Genomic DNA, 22,915 nt, shown 5'->3' on the forward strand with positions numbered 1-22,915 from the left:
CCCTTCGCCTTGCCGCCCCCATCCTCACCGAACATAGGTGCATCTGCGGAACTGCGATGGCAGACCAATATGGTCGTCATGGTCTGGTATGTCGTAAATCACAGGGTAAAATTGCAAGACATGAAGAAGTCAACGACATCATCAAGAGGAGCCTCGCCACAGCCCGCTGCCCGGCACAAAGAGAACCACACTTATCCAGACCTAACGACCCTCAGAAGCGCCCTGATGGGGTCACCTTGCTACCTTGGAAGGATGGTAAGCAAGTGGTATGGGACTACACGGGCGCTGCCACACTGGCCAGTACCTACCTCCACTACAGCACACGTGAAAGCGGTGGTGCTGCCTCTTTCAGGGAATCGCAGAAAATTATTAAATACAGAGGTCTGGCACACTGCTACAGCTTTGTTCCGATCGGCTCGGAGACCCTCGGTTCGTGGGGAAAATGTGCATTGAAGTTCCTGAAGGAATTGGGGGACAAATTGATCAGCGCTACAAAAGACCAGAGAGCAAAAAGTTTCTTGTTCCAGCGCCTCAGTGTTGCGATTCAGAGGGGAAATGCCTGTTGCGTCTTGGGCACTAGTCCAACTTCAGAGGAATTCGAAGAAGTGTTTGACTTGCAACAATGATCGAACCCGTCTGTGTCATTCATCAATGTTTCCCATTGTTGTGTTCTTCAAGAGATCCATAACCTTTAAGCACCTTTTTGCATTATTATTTTTGTATCAACCCATGTATATCTTGTAACCATCAAATGCATAATAAAGCACAAAAAATATTCAAGGAAGGGGGTGGTAGGAGAAAAGCACACAGAAACTGTATTAGAGGGGATCTAAACATTCCCTCTAATGCGTTATGCGTGGTTTCCTTCGAGGCTATGGGTCCCCCCTTCTTCCAGCTAGAGGTAGTACTCCCTTCATATATATATATATATATATATATATATATATATATATATATATATATATATATATATATATATATATATATATATATATATATATATATACATACGTGCGTACACACACACACACACACATATATATATAAGGATTTGAGATGGCCCGGAAAGTGGAGTTGGAGATCCTGTTGGACGACATATTCGACCTCGAGACACAAAAGAAGGTCACAACCAAGGACACCTTACAAGCAGAACTTATAGCGGAAGGAGGAAAGAATCGAGGCAACTACAGAAGCGCCATACTGTCCCCCGAGCTCAAAGCGGCAGCTAAGAGCCTTCGTGAGAAGGAGATAATATATGTCATTTTTAAAAAAGACTAATATCTGGCGAAAATGAACCTCATACTCTCTGACCAAACTAAATTCCAAAGGGTAACGAAGGACACTACATCCGAATTGAAAGCAAAGGTCAACAAATTGATCGAAACTGTGAACGCCAAGAAATCCGGACTCCATCTGCCAAAGATTATTGGGGAATACAAACCAGGATAAGCATATGGAAATGTCAAGACACACAAGCCTGAAAACCCACTTCAGCCAATCATCAGCCAGATACCCAAACCCACGTACAGACTGGTGAAGCAACTCAATGGCTTGCTGACTCCTTATGTCCCTTGCGCCTTTAGCCTGAAGTCTCCATAGGAATTTGTTGACTTACTGCGGGGAACACGGGCCACAGGGATAAGAGCCTCGTCGGACATAGAATCACTGTTTACCAACGTACCTGTGGATGAAACAATCGAGATGATAACGGACAGAGTGTATCGAGATCCGGCCTGTACTCCTCTTGACATACCAGAAAACATTCTAAGGAAACTACTCCAAGCTTGTACTAAAGAGGCCCCCTCCTTGAACCTGGATGGGCACATGTATAAGCAAGTAGATGGGGTCGCCATGGGTTCTCCCCTAGGTGTCCTGTTTGCTAACTTCTACATGGCTACCATCGAACAAAAGGTTTTAGTCAACATGAACTTGAGACCAGCCATATACTGCAGGTATGTTAACGACGTTTTTACACAGGTACCTGATGTCAGACATCTGCAGGAGCTGAAGGAGGCATTTGAGCGGAATTCTGTGTTGCGTTTCACTTACGAGATGGAGAAGGATGGGAAGCTGACCTTTCTAGATGTAACAGTCATGGAAAGGAGCGGAGGTTTCCACACTGCAGTCTACACTAAGGAAACATACATAGGAATGTGCCTCAATGCCAACAGTGACTGCCCAGACTGGTACAAGAGGAGTGTTGTTAACGCTTATGTCGACCGTGCTCTCAGCCACAGCTCAGGATGGAAGCAAGTCGATGAAGAACTCTGTAGGGTAAGGAAGGTCCTAGTCAACAACGGCTTCTCTAATGGTTACGTTGAAGACATCATAAGAAGGAAGGTGAAACGCCATGCAACCTCTGAAGAGACAACTAACACAGCACCTGTACCCCCTATTAGACTATTTTACAGGAATTTCTTTTCCACAGCTCATCAAACGGAGGAAAGGGTCCTGAAAAATATTGTTAATAGAAACGTTATCCCTACAGACAAAAATCAGAAGATACAATTGACGATTTACTATAAAACCAAGAAAACGGCCAACCTACTCATGAGAAACTCTCCAGACACAAAGCAGAACACTTTAAAAGAGACCAATGTCGTCTATGCCTTCAAATGCCCACTGGGGGATTGTAAGCCTCAAAGAACTCAGTATATAGGCAAGACAACAACATCTCTCTCCCGGCGATTAACGATGCATAAGCAACAGGGCTCCATTAAGGAACATATAATCTCTTCCCACAACCAGACCATCACCAGAGAAGTCTTAACAAAAGACACGGAAATCATCGATAGATACAGCGATAGCAGGCGGCTTGATATCTGTGAGGCACTACACATTAATTAGTCAACACCAGCAATCAACAGCCAATTAATGCACAACTATATTCTACCCACTTCAAGACTCTGTACCAATATAGAAGCATCAAGAAATATGGGCCAATAGGCCCTTTGCAGTTACTTCCATTCTTCCCTTTAACTTACCCAATATTATACCCATTGTTTCGTGTTCTGTCTTGTGTTGAAAGTTTGTTTTCACCTCATCCAAAACTGTTGTAACATATCACCTCACCCAAATGTAGGTATAAAATGAAAGCTGTTAAAACTCTGTTTAGTGTTTGCAGGTTATAGTTGTCTGTGTGTAAACTAAAGTCGTTGAAAATGTAATAAGTTATTACGAAACGCGCTCAAGTGTCGCGTCAGACTAGAAATAAAAATGAATTTTGGAGAATTTATTTTTCAATTACCATCAACAGTGAAAAGAAACATAAGAAAGATCGAGAAAATTCGTGTTACAATTTTTAATCTTACTTTTTCGGTCATATTTAATAATATATTATATATATATATATATATATATATATATATATATATATATATATATATATATATATATATATATATATGCGAACAAGCCTGAATGGTCCCCAGGACAATATGCAACTGAAAACTCACACCCCAGAAGTGACTCGAACCCATACTCCCAGAAGCAACGCAACTGGTATGTACAAGACGCCTTAATCCACTTGACCATCACGACCGGACATAATGAGGTGATAGCCGAGGCTATTTGAACCACCCCACCGCCGGCACTCGGATAGTAATCTTGGGCATAGCATTTTACCAAATCATATATATATATATATATATATATTTAATAATATATATATTTATATATATTAGTATATTTTGGTAGCAGTCTTTCCTGTAGACATATATTATTAAATATGACCGAAAAAGTAAGATTAATAATTCTAACACGAATTTTCTCTCTCTTACGTTTCTTTTCACTGTTGACGGTAATTCAAAGATCAATTCTCCAAAATTCATTTTTATTTCTAGTTATAAATACTAGAAATAAATACTAGAAATAAAAATGAATTTTGGAGAATTGATCTTTGAATTACCATCAACAGTGAAAAGAAACGTAAGAAAGATAGAGAAAATTCGTGTTAGAATTATTAATCTTACTTTTTCGGTCATATTTAATAATATATATATATATATATATATATATATATATATATATATATATATATATATATATATATATATATATATATATATATATATATATATATAATGTCGTACCTAGTAGCCAGAACGCACTTCTCGGCCTACTATGCAAGGCCCGATTTGCCTAATAAGCCAAGTTTTCATGAATTAATTGTTTTTCGACTACCTAACCTACCTATCCTAACCTAACTTAACTTTTTCTGCTACCTAACCTAACCTATAAAGATAGGTTAGGTTAGGTAGGGTTGGTTAGGTTCGGTCATATATCTACGTTAATTTTAACTCCAATAAAAAAAAAATTAACCTCATACATAATGAAATGGGTAGCTTTATCATTTCATAAGAAAAAAATTAGAGAAAATATATTATTTCATGAAAACTTGGCTTATTAGGCAAATCGGGCCTTGCATAGTAGGCTGAGAAGAGCGTTCTGGCTACTAGGTACGACATATATTATATATAATTGAACGTGGGAGGTGGTGTGTGGCGGGGTCCCTTGGGGTCCTGGTGAGTCGTTCTGGGTTCCTTCAGGTGTTGTTCTCGTCTTTCATTGTAATGTGTGAGGCTTTTTTCATTCTTGTTCCGTTCTTCTTTCTTCTATGGGAGTCTTCATTCATGCTGTGTGTTTTTTCTCTCTTGATGCATCCAGGCGTTTTGGTTCTTTTTCTTATTTTTTTGTTTTCTGGGTTTGACATGCTGTCTTGCTCCCAGTGCCCGTGTTGAGTACTTCACGTGGTATTTGGGTCAACGAGCTCCAGGTGTAGAAAGGATGTGTCACAACATTGGTGTATCGACTCAGCTTTGACGTACCATCGACTGTGTCGTTTCGACTCCTCCATTTCCAATTCTGCCAGGTATTTCTTGTTCCATTCTTGGGCTTCAAAGTGTCTTTGTTCCCAGGGTATATTCCGCTCTGTTACATTGTCAAAGAGTGAGAGGCCGAAGTTTTAATCGTCGGGTGGAGCTGCTTGATCTTGTGGATGTGGAGAGATCGATCGATGACATTGTGGATCGATGGACATTGTGGATCGATGACATTGAGAGAAGAGTCCTTCTTTGTTGCTGTAGTTTCCGTGGTCAGAGGTAGTTGGTGGTGCAGTATTACTTGAGTTGGAAGTCTGTGGGGTAGACGGTCGTGTTGCACGAACTATGGGTTGTGTAGTTATTGCGACAGCAGGTGCAACTGCAAGAGCACTGAGAGCTGGGGTTCATGTTGCAGGACCCGTTCCAGATCCTGCGGGCATAGCTTGTTCTGCTGGAATGGGTGTAGAAGTATTACCTACCCAACCGTGGTAGGCAATGTTGCAGATGCAGTAAGCAAATCAGCGAACATGTTTACTGGAACATTGGAACGTGTCTGATGCAAGACCAGGTACTGCTAGGGATGAAGATGCTATTGCGTGAACAGTAAGTAGGTCATCAGGTATCGTGATGGTTGTCAAACCATTGCCAGAAAGTAGATGTAGATTGCAGTAACGAGCTGTCTGTTGTCAGACTCGACCATCCGATCTGCTTGATTGAGCAAATCAAGAACTAGAGCGGTATTTGTGGCTGGTGGAGTGGACGCGGTGATGGCGGTGGCTGTGGCTGGGTTGATTGGGCCAGACGCTGAGAGGGGCTTTTCCCCATTGGTTTGGCTGTTGTGTTGTTGCTGCATTGGTTGTTAGGACCGGAAACGCGTCTGCTTGAATGTTGAGGAAGTGCAGGTTGAGTGGTAGTTGTAAATTGGCGAGCTTCAGACATATACTTCACTTGAGCTTGCTTGTAGGTGCACTCCTCAGGGATGGGTGCATGGGGTCTATCACACAGTGAGCAGCGATGGGTTGATGCCTGGCAGTCCTTGAGGTGGTGGTCTTTAACACAGATGCTGCGTGTGGCAGCTTGTAGTATACTCTTCTTGGTGTAGTGAGTGTATTGGTAACGCTTAAAACACTGTTCCAGAAGGACCTACCTCTCCTTGCTGACTTGGTGCGGCGTGCAAGAGACCCCAAAACATCAAAACCAGCATGTTGGCATAAGCCGGAGAGCTTAAGGTGATCTGCCTTACTATGCAGGCACGAAAAATTTAACAATACTTGAACATTTAATGCAAACAGAAGAAAGTTATTCGCACAACTTGTGGTAGGTCATTAATGAATTATAATTCTACACGAAATTGAAGTACTTGATGCGCCAGAGTTTGGTTATCATGGTTAAACTGGTATTAACAATACCGATAAGTATATCGTTGGAGGTTCACGTAAGTGATACAAGCTTAGCCTGGTGCGGAGAGGTCGCTTGTGTCAGACACCATAACTTGAAATAGAACAGACCAGCTCCTCTAGTAAACCTTTTACATTGAGCTTTGTGAGGGGGGGGGGATGCTGTGGAGAAGAGGTCGAAGAGATAGCTAGATCGATAGAGATTATAGATAGGTAGGGAGAGATAGGTTGCGAGAGAGGGGTCGAAGGGAAGGGAACTATCAGGGGAAAATACCAAGCCAATACGACTATCTAGCACTTGAAGGGGTCAGGATAAGGATTTGGGAGGTGACGGGGGGGGGGGGGGGAAGGAATGGGGCCCAACCACTTGGACGGTCGGGTTTGAGCGTCGACCTACATGAAGCGAAACCGTCGCTCTATCGTCCACCCCAAGTGGATGGGCTAATGAGAGAAAGGTCGAGATATAGACAGAGGTAGAAATAGGTAGAATAGATACAGACAGAGATGGGAGACAGACCCAGGCAACACCGGGTACCCCCAGAGTACATCAGGAGGCAACCACCACAGCTGCCATCACTACACCTTATCACGACCGGGAATCACCAGAGCGCCTCCCTTCACCACACTCCCTATCAGTCACCATCATTTTAGTCATGACTCTCACATTTCTTGGAATATGCGGCAACATATTACAAGACTCAACCACTGCACCAGACACAGTGAGGGCCCTCAGCCACAAGGCTCAACCACTGCACCAGACACAGTGAGGGCCTTCAGCCACAAGGCTCAACCACTGCACCAGACACAGTGAGGGCCCTCAGACACACGTCTCAACCACTGCACCAGACACAGTGAGGGCCTTCAACCACAAGGCTCAACCACTGCACCAGACACATTGGGGGCCCTCAGACACAAGGCTCAACCACTGCACCAGACACAGTGAGGGCCCTCAGCCACAAGGCTCAACCACTGCACCAGACACAGTGGGGGCCCCTCAGCCACAAGGCTCAACCACTGCACCAGACACAGTGAGGGCCCTCAACCACAAGGCTCAACCACTGCAGCAGACACATTGGGGGCCCTCAGACACAAGGCTCAACCACTGCACCAGACACATTGGGGGCCCTCAGACACAAGGCTCAACCACTGCAACACACACAGTGGGGCCCCTCAACCACAAGGTTCAACCACTGCAACAGACACAGTGGGGGCCCCTCAACCACAAGGCTCAACCACTGCAACACACACAGTGGGGGCCCTCAGCCACAAGGCTCAACCACTGCACCAGACACAGTGGGGGCCCCTCAACCACAAGGCTCAACCACTGCAACACACACAGTGGGGGGGGCCCTCAACCACTGCAACAGACACAGTGGGGGGCCCTCAACCACTGCACTACAGTGGGGGCCCTCAGCCACAAGCCTCAACCACTGCAACAGACACAGTGAGGGCCCTCAACCACAAGGTTCAACCACTGCAACAGACACAGTGGGGGCCCCTCAACCACAAGGTTCAACCACTGCAACAGACACAGTGGGGGCCCCTCAACCACAAGGTTCAACCACTGCAACATACACAGTGGGGGCCCTCAACCACAAGGCTCAACCATTGCAACACACACAGTGGGGGGCCCTCAACCACTGCAACAGACACAGTGGAGGGGGGCCCTCAGCCACAAGGTTCAACTACTGCAACAGACACAGTGGGGGGCCCTCAACCACTGCAACAGACACAGTGGAGGGGCCCTCAGCCACAAGGCTCAACCACTGCAACAGACACAGTGGCGGGGCCCTCAGCCACAAGGCTCAACCACTGCACCAGACACAGTGGGGGGCCCTCAACCACTGCAACACACACAGTGGGGGGCCTCAGCCACAAGGCTCAACCACTGCAACACAGTGGGGGCCCTTCAGCCACAAGGCTCAACCACTGCACCAGACACAGTGGGGGCCCTCAGCCACAAGGCTCAACCACTGCACCAGACACAGTGGGGGCCCTCAGCCACAAGGCTCAACCACTGCACCAGACACAGTGGGGGCCCCTCAGTCATTGTACTAGTCTAAATAGTGGACTCTCAGGATGCATAATTTCTTTCTACACTTTACACTGAAGGCAATGGCTCCTGGATGAAGAAGTCCATCATTTAAATTCTAAGAATATTTCCAAATAAAAAAATTTCTATAGATATTTTAGTATGAGACAATTTATTATTGATAGTGAGGGGCTTGTCAACTAACACAGGTACCTGGAGGCTATAACATAGGTTTTTAACAGCTCAACCGCATGGGAAAACTGCTGGTACAAACATATAACCCTAAGAGATAATGTGTCAACTCGTCATGGTGTTAACCCGAGAGGTTTAGGTCCTGGTTACTCTTTATTCCCCATAATACCCATAGCCGACGTGGTTATGGCCTGGCCCTTGAGCCTTCACCACCATGGCCATTGATCGAAGTGGTCATATTCTCACAATAGTGGCGGCCAACCACGCCTGTGAAAAATGGGGTTATAGCCCGGCCATTGTCCCAGTCCATCGTGGCCATGACATAAACACAAAATATCTCTCACGTAAACCCGGGTCGCCCGTCGTATTTGATCTGTAGCCGTGAATAAATCTGTATTGTAAGGCCTCTCGCCCCACGAGTATCAATACACGGCGGATAATACCTCTTCTGAGGGTGTCGCCTCCTGAGTTACCGCCATGACCAGCTTCGAGGACTTGCTCTACCAGGGGTTCCTACCCGAGGGGGACAGTCTCCGGGGGTTCCTACCCGAGGGGGACAGTCTCCGGGGGTTCCTACCCGAGGGGGACAGTCTCCGGGGGTTCCTACCCGAGGGGGACAGTCTCCGGGGGTTCCTACCCGAGGGGGACAGTCTCCGGGGGTTCCTACCCGAGGGGGACAGTCTCCGGGGGTTCCTACCCGAGGGGGACAGTCTCCGGGGGTTCCTACCCGAGGGGGACAGTCTCTGGGGGTTCCAACCCGAGGGTGACAGTCTCCGGGGGTTCCAACCCGAGGGGGACAGTCTCCGGGGGTTCCAACCCGAGGGTGACAGTCTCCGGGGGTTCCAACCTGAGAGGGACAGTCTCCGGGGTTCCAACCCGAGGGGGGACAGTCTCCGGGAGAGAAATTTAATGTTTCTGAATTGGGGAAGAGGGAGGGGGGAGAGGAGGGATGGAGCAATAAGGATAAGGGTCCGAAATTGCCAGAGAATCCTCTTTGAAGGGGCACTTGCGAAGAAAATAACTGTTTTAGGACCAAACGCCCTACGTTTTGTTTTTATCGTTTAGTAGCAAGGACTGAATTATATGTATTAGAAAGAATATAAGATTGTTTGCCGGATTGTCAGTTTGTCTGTCCAAGGTTGAAGGCCTACATCTACGTCTATGGTTCCCAATGGATGGTCACAGGTTCGATTCCTGGGTGGAACAAAGGCGCTTGGGCGTGTTTCATTACACCTTGCTGCCTATAATGCTTATTTAGCAATAAATTGTACCCAGGAGTTAGGCAAGAGTTGTGGGTTACATCCTTGGGATGGTCATCAATAGTTGATGACCTCGGGCAGGTCATCAGTATTTGACCTCGGGCAGGTCATCAGTAGTTGATGACCTCGGGCAGGTCATCAGTAGTTGTTGACCTCGGGCAGGTCATCAGTAGTTGTTGACCTCGGACAGGTCATCAGTAGTTGTTGACCTCGGGCAGGTCATCAGTAGTTGATGACCTCGGGCAGGTCATCACTAGCTGTTGACCTCTGGCAGGTCATCACTAGTTGTTGACCTCTGGCAGCTCATCACTAGTTGTTGACCTCGGGCAGGTCATCAGTAGTTGTTGACCTAGGGCAGGTCATCAGTAGTTGTTGACCTAGGGCAGGTCATCAGTGCTCGTGGACCTTCTAGAGTGTGTTGCCCAAATTGGCAATAATCTTAGAAAAAAATTTTGCCGGTAGATGCCAATTTTCAGATGAAACTTATGATTTAATATTATTATATTTGTACTTTACAATGTTTAGTATGGAGAAAGAGGACAAAATGATTGAAAACATTCACGATAAAGTGTGTTTAGGCAGCCAATTACTCTTATGAATGGTTTTAAATGGAACAGCTTCAGGAATTGTTATTAATAACTATCAACTACTAAGAAGTAAAACAAATTAAGTAGTAACAATAATAATGAATTCTAAGGAAAAAGGAGTCCCGTTGGTTACTAACGTTTACCTTCATTGTTTAAATATTAACAAAACTATCATAGCGAGAATATATATAAGTGAAATTTTTTTTATAATCTCAAAAATATTGTTTCCAACAAGACAACAGAAAAATATTATTTCATAATTAGTATTTATTCATATAAGCAAACATGAAGGTGATCAGGAAACTTTGAGGTTTAATTCATATTATAAAGCAGAGAAATTGTACGAAAATAAGGCTGACTTAAGGCTCGTTAAGACTCTTTCATGCTTCACCAACAATGACTTATTATATATCCGATTTGAAGTGTTGTTGTTTCGAGAGCAATGCAGGTAGCACAAGTGTCATCAGTAAGTGCTTATAATTTGGCACAACAAAGTTCATAACAGAAAGCAATGACTCATGAATATGTCGATGAATAAATACTATTAATACTGCTATTGTGGGATTTCTCGGAACAGTCAATAGTTACAGGAATGGAATTTCAGAGTTTCAAAACCTCATTTTTACAAGTCACTAACCGATCTCATAAAAAAGAAACGTTCTAGTTCAGTTCTTATATCGCCCAATTATCACTCTAAATGGACCAAATTATAAATCTGTTGCATCTCAAAATTATCCAAATGAATCGAATGCGCCATTCTCAAATTTAGTTTGATGTGACACTGTCTGCACACTTAATGAGTTTCTTTAAATCACCTAAATTTAGAAAATATTGAAGAAAATTTTTCACCAGTTGCATAAATGATGCTGGAAAATTGCATTTGAAGATCCTGAATGTGTTTTCCCAAGAATTTCAAGCTGTGTTACATATTTTTGTATTAGATTTTGGAATTATTTTCCATTGTCGACACTACGTCTACAAGTTTAATTCAAACTCAAGTTATTTAAATGTAAGGAGAAATCTGTGAAAACATCAGTCTACAAATCAACACAATGTCAGAAATTCTTGATAAGAAAATTTTGTATTCGTTAAAAACAGCCGATTTTCATCCGAACACTCAGCATATTATTTAAATAGAGAACTACTAATAAACTGCTTCATTTGAAAGTAATAATAATCAGATAAATTTATTATGGGAGGAGTTAAATGAACCAGAGCCACACTATGCAGCGTACCAGAAACTTTTTTTTTTTTATATATATACAAGAGTTCATACATTCTTGTACAGCCACTAGTACGCATAGTGTTTCGGGCAGGTCCTTAATCCTATGGTCCCTGGAATACAACCCCCACGAAAAAACGTTTTTACAACCAAGTACCCATTTTATTGCTGAGTTAAACAGAGGCTACAGTTAAGGATTTGCGCCCAATAAATCCTCCCTAGCCAGGATACGAACTCAGGACAAAGCGCTCGCGGAACGCCAGGCGAGTGTCTTACCACTACACCACGGAGACTGGTATTTACTTGCATGTCACTCTCGGCACATATGCCATAGGTTCGCCACCCTTAACCTAGGGAGAACTTGGTAAGCTAACCATGTCTCGGACAGGGTTCGTCCTCTCACCTAATCGCTTTTTTTGTTTTAACATAATCGACCAATCCGTAAAAAATGCAACGTATGAGTATAAACTAAAGCCCCTCTAACCCTGTCGTAGCTCAGTCGATTAAGGCAGTGTGTGGGATGCTCTCGGACGCAGGTTCGAATCCTCGTCACGGCCCTTGTGGATTTGTTCATTAAAACACACAAAGTTTGACATTTTCATCGCATAGACCTGGATTGGTTATGTGGATTGCTTGGAATCGTACGTTTCTAGTTAGGATTAACAATTGCATTTTTACGGATTGACTAATCAAAATAAATAGCTACCGTCCTTGTCCTGAACGCGTATGGACCTTGTATGGGTTTGGCCAGGACGGCAAGGAGGTCCGACTCTCAGTTTAGAACCTGGCAGTAGCTGAGTAACACGAAGATGCGTAGTTCAATGTGCCAGCTTGGCCATTGTGCGGTTATGATGAAATTAATGTACAAGTGTAGACAAGGACTGTGTCCAGATTGACTAAATGAGCAGCAGCAGCAGCAGCAGCAGCAGCAGCGGCAGCAGCAGCAGCAGCAGCGGCAGCAGCAGCAGCAGCAGCGGCAGCAGCAGCAGCGGCGGCAGCAGCAGCAGCAGCAGCAGCAGCAGCAGCAGGAGAGGGAATGGGTAAACGGCAGAGGGGAGCAGTTTATAATTATGAGTATGAGGGAGGTGCAATGTGTGTAATAACAGGGCGTTTGGCGATGTGTAGTTTATGAAGTGTGAAATATGAGTGATATGTAGAGTGTGACAGTGAAGTATAAAAGTGTAATGTGATGACATGTGTGGGGAGTGAAGGTGTTGTGTGTGTGGTAGCACTGTGAAGGTGTTGTGTGTGTGGTAGCACTGTGAAGGTGTTGTGTGTGTGGTAGCACTGTGAAGGTGTTGTGTGTGTGGTAGCACTGTGAAAGTGTTGTGTGTGTGGTAGCACTGTGAAGGTGTTGTGTGAGTGGTAGCACTGTGAAGGTGTTGTGTGTGTGGTAGCACTGTGAAGGTGTTGTGTGTGTGGTAGCACTGTGAAGGTGTTGTGTGTGTGGTAGCACTGTGAAGGTGTTGTGTGTGTGGTAGCACTGTGAAGGTGTTGTGTGTGTGGTAGCACTGTGAAGGTACAGTGTCTGTCCCCCGACCACCCTAGTGACATCCCTGGAGCGCGTCACATCCCTGAAGCCCATCACATCCCTGGAGCGCGTCACATCCCTGGAGTGCGTCACATCCCTGGAGCCCGTCACATCCCTGGAGCCCGTCACATCCCTGGAGCTCGTCACATCCCTGGAGCTCGTCACATCCCTGGAGCTCGTCACATCCCTGAAGCGCGTCACATCCCTGGAGCACCTCACATCCGTGGAGCCCGTCACATCCCTGGAGCGCGTCACATCCCTGGAGCTCGTCACATCCCTGGAGCGCGTCACATCCCTGGAGCTCGTCACATCCCTGGAGCCCGTCACATCCCTGGAGCCCATCACATCCCTGGAGCCCGTCACATCCCTGGAGCCCGTCACATCCCTGGAGCCCGTCACATCCCTGTAGAAAGTCACATCCCTGGAGCCCGTCACACCCCTGGAGCTCGTCACATCCCTGGAGCTCGTCACATCCCTGGAGCTCGTCACATCCCTGGAGCTCGTCACATCCCTGGAGCTAGTCACATCCCTGGAGCTAGTCACATCCCTGGAGCTCGTCACATCCCTGGAGCGCGTCACATCCCTGGAGCGCGTCACATCCCTGGAGCTCGTCACATCCCTGGAGCTCGTCACATCCCTGGAGCGCGTCACATCCCTGGAGCTCGTCACATCCCTGGAGCTCGTCACATCCCTGGAGCTCGTCACATCCCTGGAGCTCGTCACATCCCTGTAGCGCGTCACATCCCTGGAGCCCGTCACACCCCTGGAGCTCGTCACATCCCTGGAGCTCGTCACATCCCTGGAGCTCGTCACATCCCTGGAGCCCGTCACATCCCTGGAGCTCGTCACATCCCTGGAGCTAGTCACATCCCTGGAGCTAGTCACATCCCTGGAGCTCGTCACATCCCTGGAGCTCGTCACATCCCTGGAGCGCGTCACATCCCTGGAGCGCGTCACATCCCTGGAGCTAGTAACATCCCTGGAGCTCGTCACATCCCTGGAGCTAGTCACATCCCCGGAGCGCGTCACATCCCCGGAGCGCGTCACATCCCTGGAGCGCGTCACATCCCTGGAGCTCGTCACATCCCTGGAGCTCGTCACATCCCTGGAGCTCGTCACATCCCTGGAGCTCGTCACATCCCTGGAGCTCGTCACATCCCTGGAGCGCGTCACATCCCTGGAGCTCGTCACATCCCTGGAGCTCGTCACATCCCTGGAGCTCGTCACATCCCTGGAGCTCGTCACATCCCTGGAGCCCGTCACATCCCTGGAGCGCGTCACATCCCTGGAGCTCGTCACATCCCTGGAGCTCGTCACATCCCTGGAGCTCGTCACATCCCTGGAGCTCGTCACATCCATGGAGCCCGTCACATCCCTGGAGCTCGTCACATCCCTGGAGCTCGTCACATCCCTGGAGCTCGTCACATCCCTGGAGCTCGTCACATCCCTGGAGCTCGTCACATCCCTGGAGCTCGTCACATCCCTGGAGCTCGTCACATCCCTGGAGCTCGTCACATCCCTGGAGCGCGTCACATCCCTGGAGCGCGTCACATCCCTGGAGCTCGTCACATCCCTGGAGCTCGTCACATCCCTGGAGCTCGTCACATCCCTGGAGCTCGTCACATCCCTGGAGCTCGTCACATCCCTGGAGCTCGTCACATCCCTGGAGCTCGTCACATCCCTGGAGCCCGTCACATCCCTGGAGCTCGTCACATCCCTGGAGCTCGTCACATCCTTGGAGCGCGTCACATCCCTGGAGCTCGTCACATCCCTGGAGCCCGTCACATCCCTGGAGCTCGTCACATCCCTGGAGCTCGTCACATCCCTGGAGCTCGTCACATCCCTGGAGCTCGTCACATCCCTGGAGCTCGTCACATCCCTGGAGCCCGTCACATCCCTGGAGCGCGTCACATCCCTGGAGCTCGTCACATCCCTGGAGCTCGTCACATCCCTGGAGCTCGTCACATCCCTGGAGCGCGTCACGTCCCTGGAGCCCGTCACATCCCTGGAGCGCGTCACATCCCTGGAGCTCGTCACATTCCTGGAGCTCGTCACATCCCTGGAGCTCGTCACATCCCTGGAGCTCGTCACATCCCTGGAGCGCGTCACATCCCTGGAGCTCGTCACATCCCTGGAGCTCGTCACATCCCTGGAGCTCGTCACATCCCTGGAGCCCGTCACATCCCTGGAGCCCGTCACATCCCTGGAGCTCGTCACATCCCTGGAGCTCGTCACATCCCTGGAGCCCGTTACATCCCTGGAGCTCGTCACATCACCTTTACCCCTTGATTATTGCAGCTTTCGACCAATTAAAATTGTTTTTTGTAGATAATATTCAGCGTTATTAAATTATTTCACCGGAAATTATTATAAGGGAAACATAATGGTGGACTAAGTGATTATTACATGAAAAGATATTGAGCCGTCATCACCTCCCCGCTGTCAGTGTGGCTGGGGCCTGAGGTGCTGTAATGTAGTTACCTACAGTAACTATTTTGATTCACGAGACATTCTCCAACATAGAGATCGCAGTTAATCCTCATGCCAAAAGTAAGACGAGATGCCACCAGCAAGAGTTGATTCAATGTGGATTTTCCAGCATTGTGAATGGCGGAGCAAAACTCCCGAAATTAAGACAGTTTGCATTCATTGCAAACTTGCAGCTCTGAGAAAGATGGATTCAAAAGGAGTAGCAGTAGTAGGCATACATCAGTCTTAGGAGCGGAGCCTCTTGCGCCCTGGAGAGTAGCCTCTCCTTGGCGCAAGGCCAGTGTTGAACGGGGGGGGGGGGGGGAGAAGCTGTCACCCATGCAGCGGGTCCCCCTCTCCACGGCGCCGAAAGCTTCCAAGAGAAAGGCAAACCCCAGTACGATTGGCGTATTAGTTCCACTGGTGGTGATGGTTCCATTGTGGTGGGAGTGATGCAGTGGTGGTGATGGTTCCATTGTGGTGGGAGTGATGCACTGGTGTGATGGTTTCTTTGTAGTGGTGATGATGGTTCCGTAGTCTTGGTGGTGATGCAGTGGTGTCGATGGTTCCATGTTCATTGTGGTGGTGCAGTGATGGTGGTAATGCAGGCATGGCAGTGGTGAAATATATGTGGTGTTGACTGCAGTCAGTCTCAGAGAGTGAGAGGATGTGTTAACTTGAGTTCCAATTGTCTTGATACTGAGAGTGGAAGCTGTAGTGAGGGAACTGGCACTTGTGAGGGAGCTATGTGGAGCGCTGAGGGCAGAGTTGGAGTCCCTGTGGGAGGAGCTCCGACTGATGAAGGAGCTCCGACTGATGAAGTAGCTACGACTGATGAAGTAGCTACGACTGATGAAGGAGCTACGACTGATGAAGGAGCTACGACTGATGAAGGAGCTACGACTGATGAAGGAGCTACGACTGATGAAGGAGCTACGACTGATGAAGGAGCTCCGACTGATGAAGGAGCTCCGACTGATGAAGGAGCTCCGACTGATGAAGGAGCTCCGACTGATGAAGGAGCTCCGACTGATGAAGGAGCTCCGACTGATGAAGGAGCTACGACTGATGAAGGAGCTACGACTGATGAAGGAGCTACGACTGATGAAGGAGCTACGACTGATGAAGGAGCTACGACTGAAGGAGCTACGACTGAAGGAGCTACGACTGATGGAGCTACGACTGATGAAGGAGCTACGACTGATGAAGGAGCTACGACTGATGAAGGAGCTACGACTGATGAAGGAGCTACGACTGATGAAGGAGCTACGACTGATGAAGGAGCTAAGACAGACGAAACAACGTTAAAGGGAAGCAAATGAGGAGAGCAGTAGTAGAAAGTCTTCGCCTTGGAATGTCGTAAAGGACAGAGGGTCGTAAGAAGACTCTGACAAGGCCGCCTACAGATGTCATAAAGACCTCCAACCCATTAGTTGTGCTGGAAGACGAGTGTTGTACAGATACTGCAGTTCGCTCGAAAGTCAAATACATCAATCTAGGACTGGGGTTGTTGCTGTTGCGAACTCGTTGGAACCTGTGATGTGAACCTGAGAAACCGTTGCGCAATGCCCCATCAAGGGTTGTTAAGACAGCATTCTGGACACACTAACATCTTCCTCGTGAACCATCGCTATAGTCACATGTTCATGGATAACATCGTGATTCATCGCTTTCAGAAAGACGTGTTAGGTCACGCTGAGAACCCCTTGTGCCATAAGGGAAGCTAACGTTTGCTCCACAAGTCCAGAGAGACTTATAGGGCAAACTTTAGATTTCCAATTTGTCTCAGAAATTGGAAGTGCTACTCGGCTTGTCTCTGAAGACAGTCTAGCTTGGCTCAGTTGTCAGAGGAACTTGTTAGCGCTCAACTCTATTGTGCTCATTCACCCGCAGCATCACCGTAAATCTTACAAGTAATCACCATTATTGCTCGCTTTATTAACAGCTTTCCTCTCATAGATGGCAAAATTCTATCCAGCTCTTCCCGACTGAAACCAGCCAGGCAGGGGAGGTGTGTATACTGTGACCCCCGGGTCAGCCAGGCAGGGGAGGTGTGTATACTGTGACCCCCGGGTCAGCCAGGCAGGGGAGGTGTGTATACTGTGACCCCCAGGTCAGCCAGGCAGGGGAGGTGTGTATACTGTGACCCCCAGGTCAGCCAGACAGGGGAGGTGTGTAGACTGTGACCCCCAGGTCAGCCAGGCAGGGGAGGTGTGTATACTGTGACCCCCAGGTCAGCCAGGCAGGGGAGGTGTGTAGACTGTGACCCCCAGGTCAGCCAGGCAGGGGAGGTGTGTATACTGTGACCCCCAGGTCAGCCAGGCAGGGGAGGTGTGTATACTGTGACCCCCAGGTCAGCCAGGCAGGGGAGGTGTGTATACTGTGACCCCCAGGTCAGCCAGGGGAGGTGTGTATACTGTGACCCCCAGGTCAGCCAGGCAGGGGAGGTGTGTAGACTGTGACCCCCAGGTCAGCCAGGCAGGGGAGGTGTGTAGACTGTGACCCCCAGGTCAGCCAGGCAGGGGAGGTGTGTATACTGTGACCCCCAGGTCAGCCAGGCAGGGGAGGTGTGTATACTGTGACCCCCAGGTCAGCCAGGCAGGGGAGGTGTGTATACTGTGACCCCCGGGTCAGCCAGGCAGGGGAGGTGTGTATACTGTGACCCCCAGGTCAGCCAGGCAGGGGAGGTGTGTATACTGTGACCCCCAGGTCAGCCAGGCAGGGGAGGTGTGTATACTGTGACCCCCGGGTCAGCCAGGCAGGGGAGGTGTGTATACTGTGACCCCCAGGTCAGCCAGGCAGGGCAGGTGTGTATACTGTGACCCCCGGGTCAGCCAGGCAGGGGAGGTGTGTATACTGTGACCCCCAGGTCAGCCAGGCAGGGGAGGTGTGTATACTGTGACCCCCAGGTCAGCCAGGCAGGGGAGGTGTGTATACTGTGACCCCCAGGTCAGCCAGGCAGGGGAGGTGTGTATACTGTGACCCCGAGGTCAGCCAGGCAGGGGAGGTGTGTATACTGTGACCCCCGGGTCAGCCAGGCAGGGGAGGTGTGTATACTGTGACCCCCGGGTCAGCCAGGCAGGGGAGGTGGGTAGACTGTGACCCCCAGGTCAGCCAGGCAGGGGAGGTGGGTAGACTGTGACCCCCAGGTCAGCCAGGCAGGGGAGGTGTGTATACTGTGACCCCCGGGTCAGCCAGGCAGGGGAGGTGGGTAGACTGTGACCCCCAGGTCAGCCAGGCAGGGGAGGTGGGTAGACTGTGACCCCCAGGTCAGCCAGGCAGGGGAGGTGTGTATACTGTGACCCCCAGGTCAGCCAGGCAGGGGAGGTGTGTATACTGTGACCCCCAGGTCAGCCAGGCAGGGGAGGTGTGTATACTGTGACCCCCGGGTCAGTCAGGCAGGGGAGGTGTGTATACTGTGACCCCCAGGTCAGCCAGGGGAGGTGTGTATACTGTGACCCCCAGGTCAGCCAGGCAGGGGAGGTGGGTAGACTGTGACCCCCAGGTCAGCCAGGCAGGGGAGGTGGGTATACTGTGACCCCCAGGTCAGCCAGGCAGGGGAGGTGGGTATACTGTGACCCCCAGGTCAGCCAGGCAGGGGAGGTGGGTAGACTGTGACCCCCAGGTCAGCCAGGCAGGGGAGGTGTGTATACTGTGACCCCCGGGTCAGCCAGGCAGGGGAGGTGTGTATACTGTGACCCCCGGGTCAGCCAGGCAGGGGAGGTGTGTATACTGTGACCCCCGGGTCAGCCAGGCAGGGGAGGTGTGTATACTGTGACCCCCAGGTCAGCCAGGCAGGGGAGGTGTGTATACTGTGACCCCCAGGTCAGCCAGGCAGGGGAGGTGTGTATACTGTGACCCCCAGGTCAGCCAGGCAGGGGAGGTGTGTATACTGTGACCCCCAGGTCAGCCAGGCAGGGGAGGTGTGTATACTGTGACCCCCAGGTCAGCCAGGCAAGGAAGATGTGTATACTGTGACCCCCGGGTCAGCCAGGCAGGGGAGGTGTGTATACTGTGACTCCCAGGTCAGCCAGGCAGGGGAGGTGTGTATACTGTGACCCCCGGGTCAGCCAGGCAGGGGAGGTGTGTATACTGTGACCCCCGGGTCAGCCAGGGGAGGTGTGTATACTGTGACCCCCAGGTCAGCCAGGCAGGGGAGGCGTGTATACTGTGACCCCCAGGTCAGCCAGGGGAGGTGTGTATACTGTGACCCCCAGGTCAGCCAGGGGAGGTGTGTATACTGTGACCCCCAGGTCAGCCAGGGGAGGTGTGTATACTGTGACCCCCAGGTCAGCCAGGGGAGGTGTGTATACTGTGACCCCCAGGTCAGCCAGGGGAGGTGTGTATACTGTGACCCCCAGGTCAGCCAGGGGAGGTGTGTATACTGTGACCCCCAGGTCAGCCAGGGGAGGTGTGTATACTGTAACCCCCAGGTCAGCCAGGGGAAGTGTGTATACTGTGACCCCCGGGTCAGCCAGGCAGGGGAGGTGTGTATACTGTAACCCCCGGGTCAGCCAGGCAGGGGAGGTGTGTATACTGTGACCCCCAGGTCAGCCAGGCAGGGGAGGTGTGTATACTGTGACCCCCGGGTCAGCCAGGCAGGGGAGGTGGGTAGACTGTGACCCCCAGGTCAGCCAGGCAGGGGAGGTGGGTAGACTGTAACCCCCGGGTCAGCCAGGGGAGGTGTGTATACTGTGACCCCCAGGTCAGGCAGGGGAGGTGTGTATACTGTGACCCCCGGGTCAGCCAGGCAGGGGAGGTGGGTAGACTGTGACCCCCAGGTCAGTCAGGCAGGGGAGGCGTGTATACTGTGACCCCCAGGTCAGCCAGGCAGGGGAGGTGGGTAGACTGTGACCCCCAGGTCAGTCAGGCAGAGGAGGTGGGTAGACTGTGACCCCCAGGTCAGCCAGGCAGGGGAGGTGGGTAGACTGTGACCCCCAGGTCAGCCAGGCAGGGGAGGTGGGTAGACTGTGACCCCCAGGTCAGCCAGGCAGGGGAGGTGGGTAGACTGTGACCCCCAGGTCAGCCAGGCAAGGGAGGTCTACAACGATCACACAACCTCCATTAATCATACTTCACACATGAATACCAAAGCTATCTTTAATAAAAAAAACAGTCAGTGGGAGGATACTTGAGGTGCATTGGTCCTGTGAGGAGTGAGTGAGTGATCACTGGAGACTGTGAGGAGGGAGTGAGTGACCACTGGAGACTGTGAGGAGGGAGGGAGTGATCACTGGAGACTGTGAGGAGGGAGTGAGTGATCACTGGAGACTGTGAGGAGTGAGTGATCACTGGAGACTGTGAGGAGGGAGTGAGTGATCACTGGAGACTGTGAGGAGAGAGTGAGTGACCACTGGAGACTGTGAGGAGGGAGTGAGTGATCACTGGAGACTGTGAGGAGGGAGTGAGTGATCACTGGAGACTGTGAGGAGGGAGTGAGTGATCACTGGAGACTGTGAGGAGGGAGTGAGTGATCACTGGAGACTGTGAGGAGGGAGTGAGTGATCACTGGAGACTGTGAGGAGAGAGTGAGTGATCACTGGAGACTGTGAGGAGGGAGTGAGTGATCACTGGAGACTGTGAGGAGGGAGTGAGTGATCACTGGAGACTGTGAGGAGAGAGTGAGTGACCACTGGAGACTGTGAGGAGGGAGTGAGTGATCACTGGAGACTGTGAGGAGGGAGTGAGTGATCACTGGAGACTGTGAGGAGGGAGTGAGTGATCACTGGAGACTGTGAGGAGGGAGTGAGTGATCACTGGAGACTGTGAGGAGGGAGTGAGTGATCACTGGAGACTGTGAGGAGGGAGTGAGTGATCACTGGAGACTGTGAGGAGGGAGTGATCACTGGAGACTGTGAGGAGGGAGTGATCACTGGAGACTGTGAGGAGGGAGTGATCACTGGAGACTGTGAGGAGGGAGTGATCACTGGAGACTGTGAGGAGGGAGTGATCACTGGAGACTGTGAGGAGGGAGTGATCACTGGAGACTGCTCTTGTGATGTATGAGAGAGGAGAGGAGGAGCGAGACGGAAAAGTAAATATTTTACTAACCATATGTGATCCTGTCAAGAGATTTGGAGATCAATAACGGTCAACGGAGTCAGCGCTGTAACGGTCAACGGAGTCAGCGCTGTAACGGTCAACGGAGTCAGTGCTATAACGGTCAACGGAGTCAGCGCTGTAACGGTCAACGGAGTCAGCGCTGTAACGGTCAACGGAGTCAGCGCTGTAACAGCCGTTGTCGAAGGATGAGGAAGAGGAGAGGGCGCTCACTCATTACGTGCGGCAAAAATGACATAAATGAGGTATACACAAGTCTTATATTGTTAAATTTGTATTTTTGTTAACCCAGACTTAATTAACATTGAACATTAACGCTCTGGATTAAGTGATTATATTATAATATAATGTATTGTGTAATATTTCATTGTCATTTGAGATAATGAGTTAACAAACATTTGAATAATAAATATTCTGCATTCAGTAAACGACAAATATTAATAATTATTACAAATTTTACACATTATTATACTATACAAATGTATAGTTTCTTCACAGTTAATGAAGACAAATACATCCACCTCTGCATTTTTGGTAAGATGCTATGACAGTGAGAAAATGAAACTTAACTAGTAGTTTAGACACAGAATGGGGCCACCTAAGATGTAGTTTTGAAAGACAAAATGAAGAGTGTAAAAAGCAAAGAAAAACAGTGTAATATAACCTGAAGTTATGATGGCCAGAAGGCGGTAAGTTCAATCATTCAAAGATATAGTTCAACAAAGAAATAACCAAGACAAAGTATTTATATTTAAAGTAGATATATTTACAAGATGTTCATCAGAGTACTTTAAACATGGAACTGATATCAATACTATACATTATTTATTATTAAACCTTAAACAACTCAGGAGGCCTGGTCGACGACCGGGCCGCGGGGACGCTAAGCCCCGGAAGCTCCTCAAGGTAACTCTGGCATTAAATTAAAATTTAACAAATCTAATTTTCTGCAAATTATACAGGTTATGTTCTGGACCTAATACATAGCAGCTGTTATAGATGGACAAACGGCTAAATATAGAGAGATAATATGATAGATATATAAGTTAAAGAGCGGATAGAGATGTGCCCATGTATTCGTGCACAACACGTGAGAGAAATGAGAGAGACAAGGTGAGAATAATGGAGAGAAAGTGAGAGAATGAGTAAATGATGAGGGCAGAGAGGAGGAGGCCCAGCATGTGGAGAGAGAGATTTACTACATCTGGACTCCCAAATAGTGACAAATTAAATTCGTAGTGGCGAGAACGTCGAGTTTGGCCTCACCTAGCGTGAGGTTCTCGACTGTACGACAGTTGGTGCTTGACTTTTTATTACCCAGCCATAAAGCAGAGACTCGGAGCCAG

At 49.2% G+C, this 22,915-nt stretch overlaps 2 protein-coding genes across 2 annotated transcripts; both read left to right on the forward strand.

The window, feature by feature from the left end:
• The first annotated feature begins 6,204 nt into the window (after nucleotides 1-6,204).
• LOC138372620 (collagen alpha-2(IV) chain-like) lies at nucleotides 6,205-15,329 on the forward strand. Its single transcript, XM_069338111.1, has 3 exons — nucleotides 6,205-6,255; nucleotides 12,418-12,549; nucleotides 13,035-15,329. The coding sequence occupies exons 1-3, from the start codon at nucleotides 6,205-6,207 to the stop codon at nucleotides 15,327-15,329; spliced, it is 2,478 nt and encodes an 825-aa protein (XP_069194212.1).
• A 926-nt stretch (nucleotides 15,330-16,255) lies between these two features.
• LOC138372621 (serine-aspartate repeat-containing protein I-like) lies at nucleotides 16,256-16,831 on the forward strand. Its single transcript, XM_069338112.1, has one exon. The coding sequence runs from the start codon at nucleotides 16,256-16,258 to the stop codon at nucleotides 16,829-16,831; it is 576 nt and encodes a 191-aa protein (XP_069194213.1).
• Nucleotides 16,832-22,915: the final 6,084 nt, after the last annotated feature.

The sequence above is a fragment of the Procambarus clarkii genome, chromosome 39 (genome assembly GCF_040958095.1).
Source record: "Procambarus clarkii isolate CNS0578487 chromosome 39, FALCON_Pclarkii_2.0, whole genome shotgun sequence".
Classification (NCBI taxonomy): Eukaryota; Metazoa; Arthropoda; class Malacostraca; order Decapoda; family Cambaridae; genus Procambarus; species Procambarus clarkii.

Excerpts from the sequence above, each read along its gene's own strand:
- LOC138372620 (XM_069338111.1), top strand. The coding sequence starts at position 6,205 with ATGGTTAAACTGGTATTAACAATACCGATAAGTATATCGTTGGAGGTT. Across the intron at positions 6,256-12,417 it reads GTATATCGTTGGAGGTTCAC|CAGCAGCAGCAGCAGCAGCA; the intron begins GTAAGTGATACA and ends CTAAATGAGCAG. Across the intron at positions 12,550-13,034 it reads AGCAGCAGGAGAGGGAATGG|TGTCTGTCCCCCGACCACCC; the intron begins GTAAACGGCAGA and ends GTGAAGGTACAG.
- LOC138372621 (XM_069338112.1), top strand. The coding sequence starts at position 16,256 with ATGTGGAGCGCTGAGGGCAGAGTTGGAGTCCCTGTGGGAGGAGCTCCG.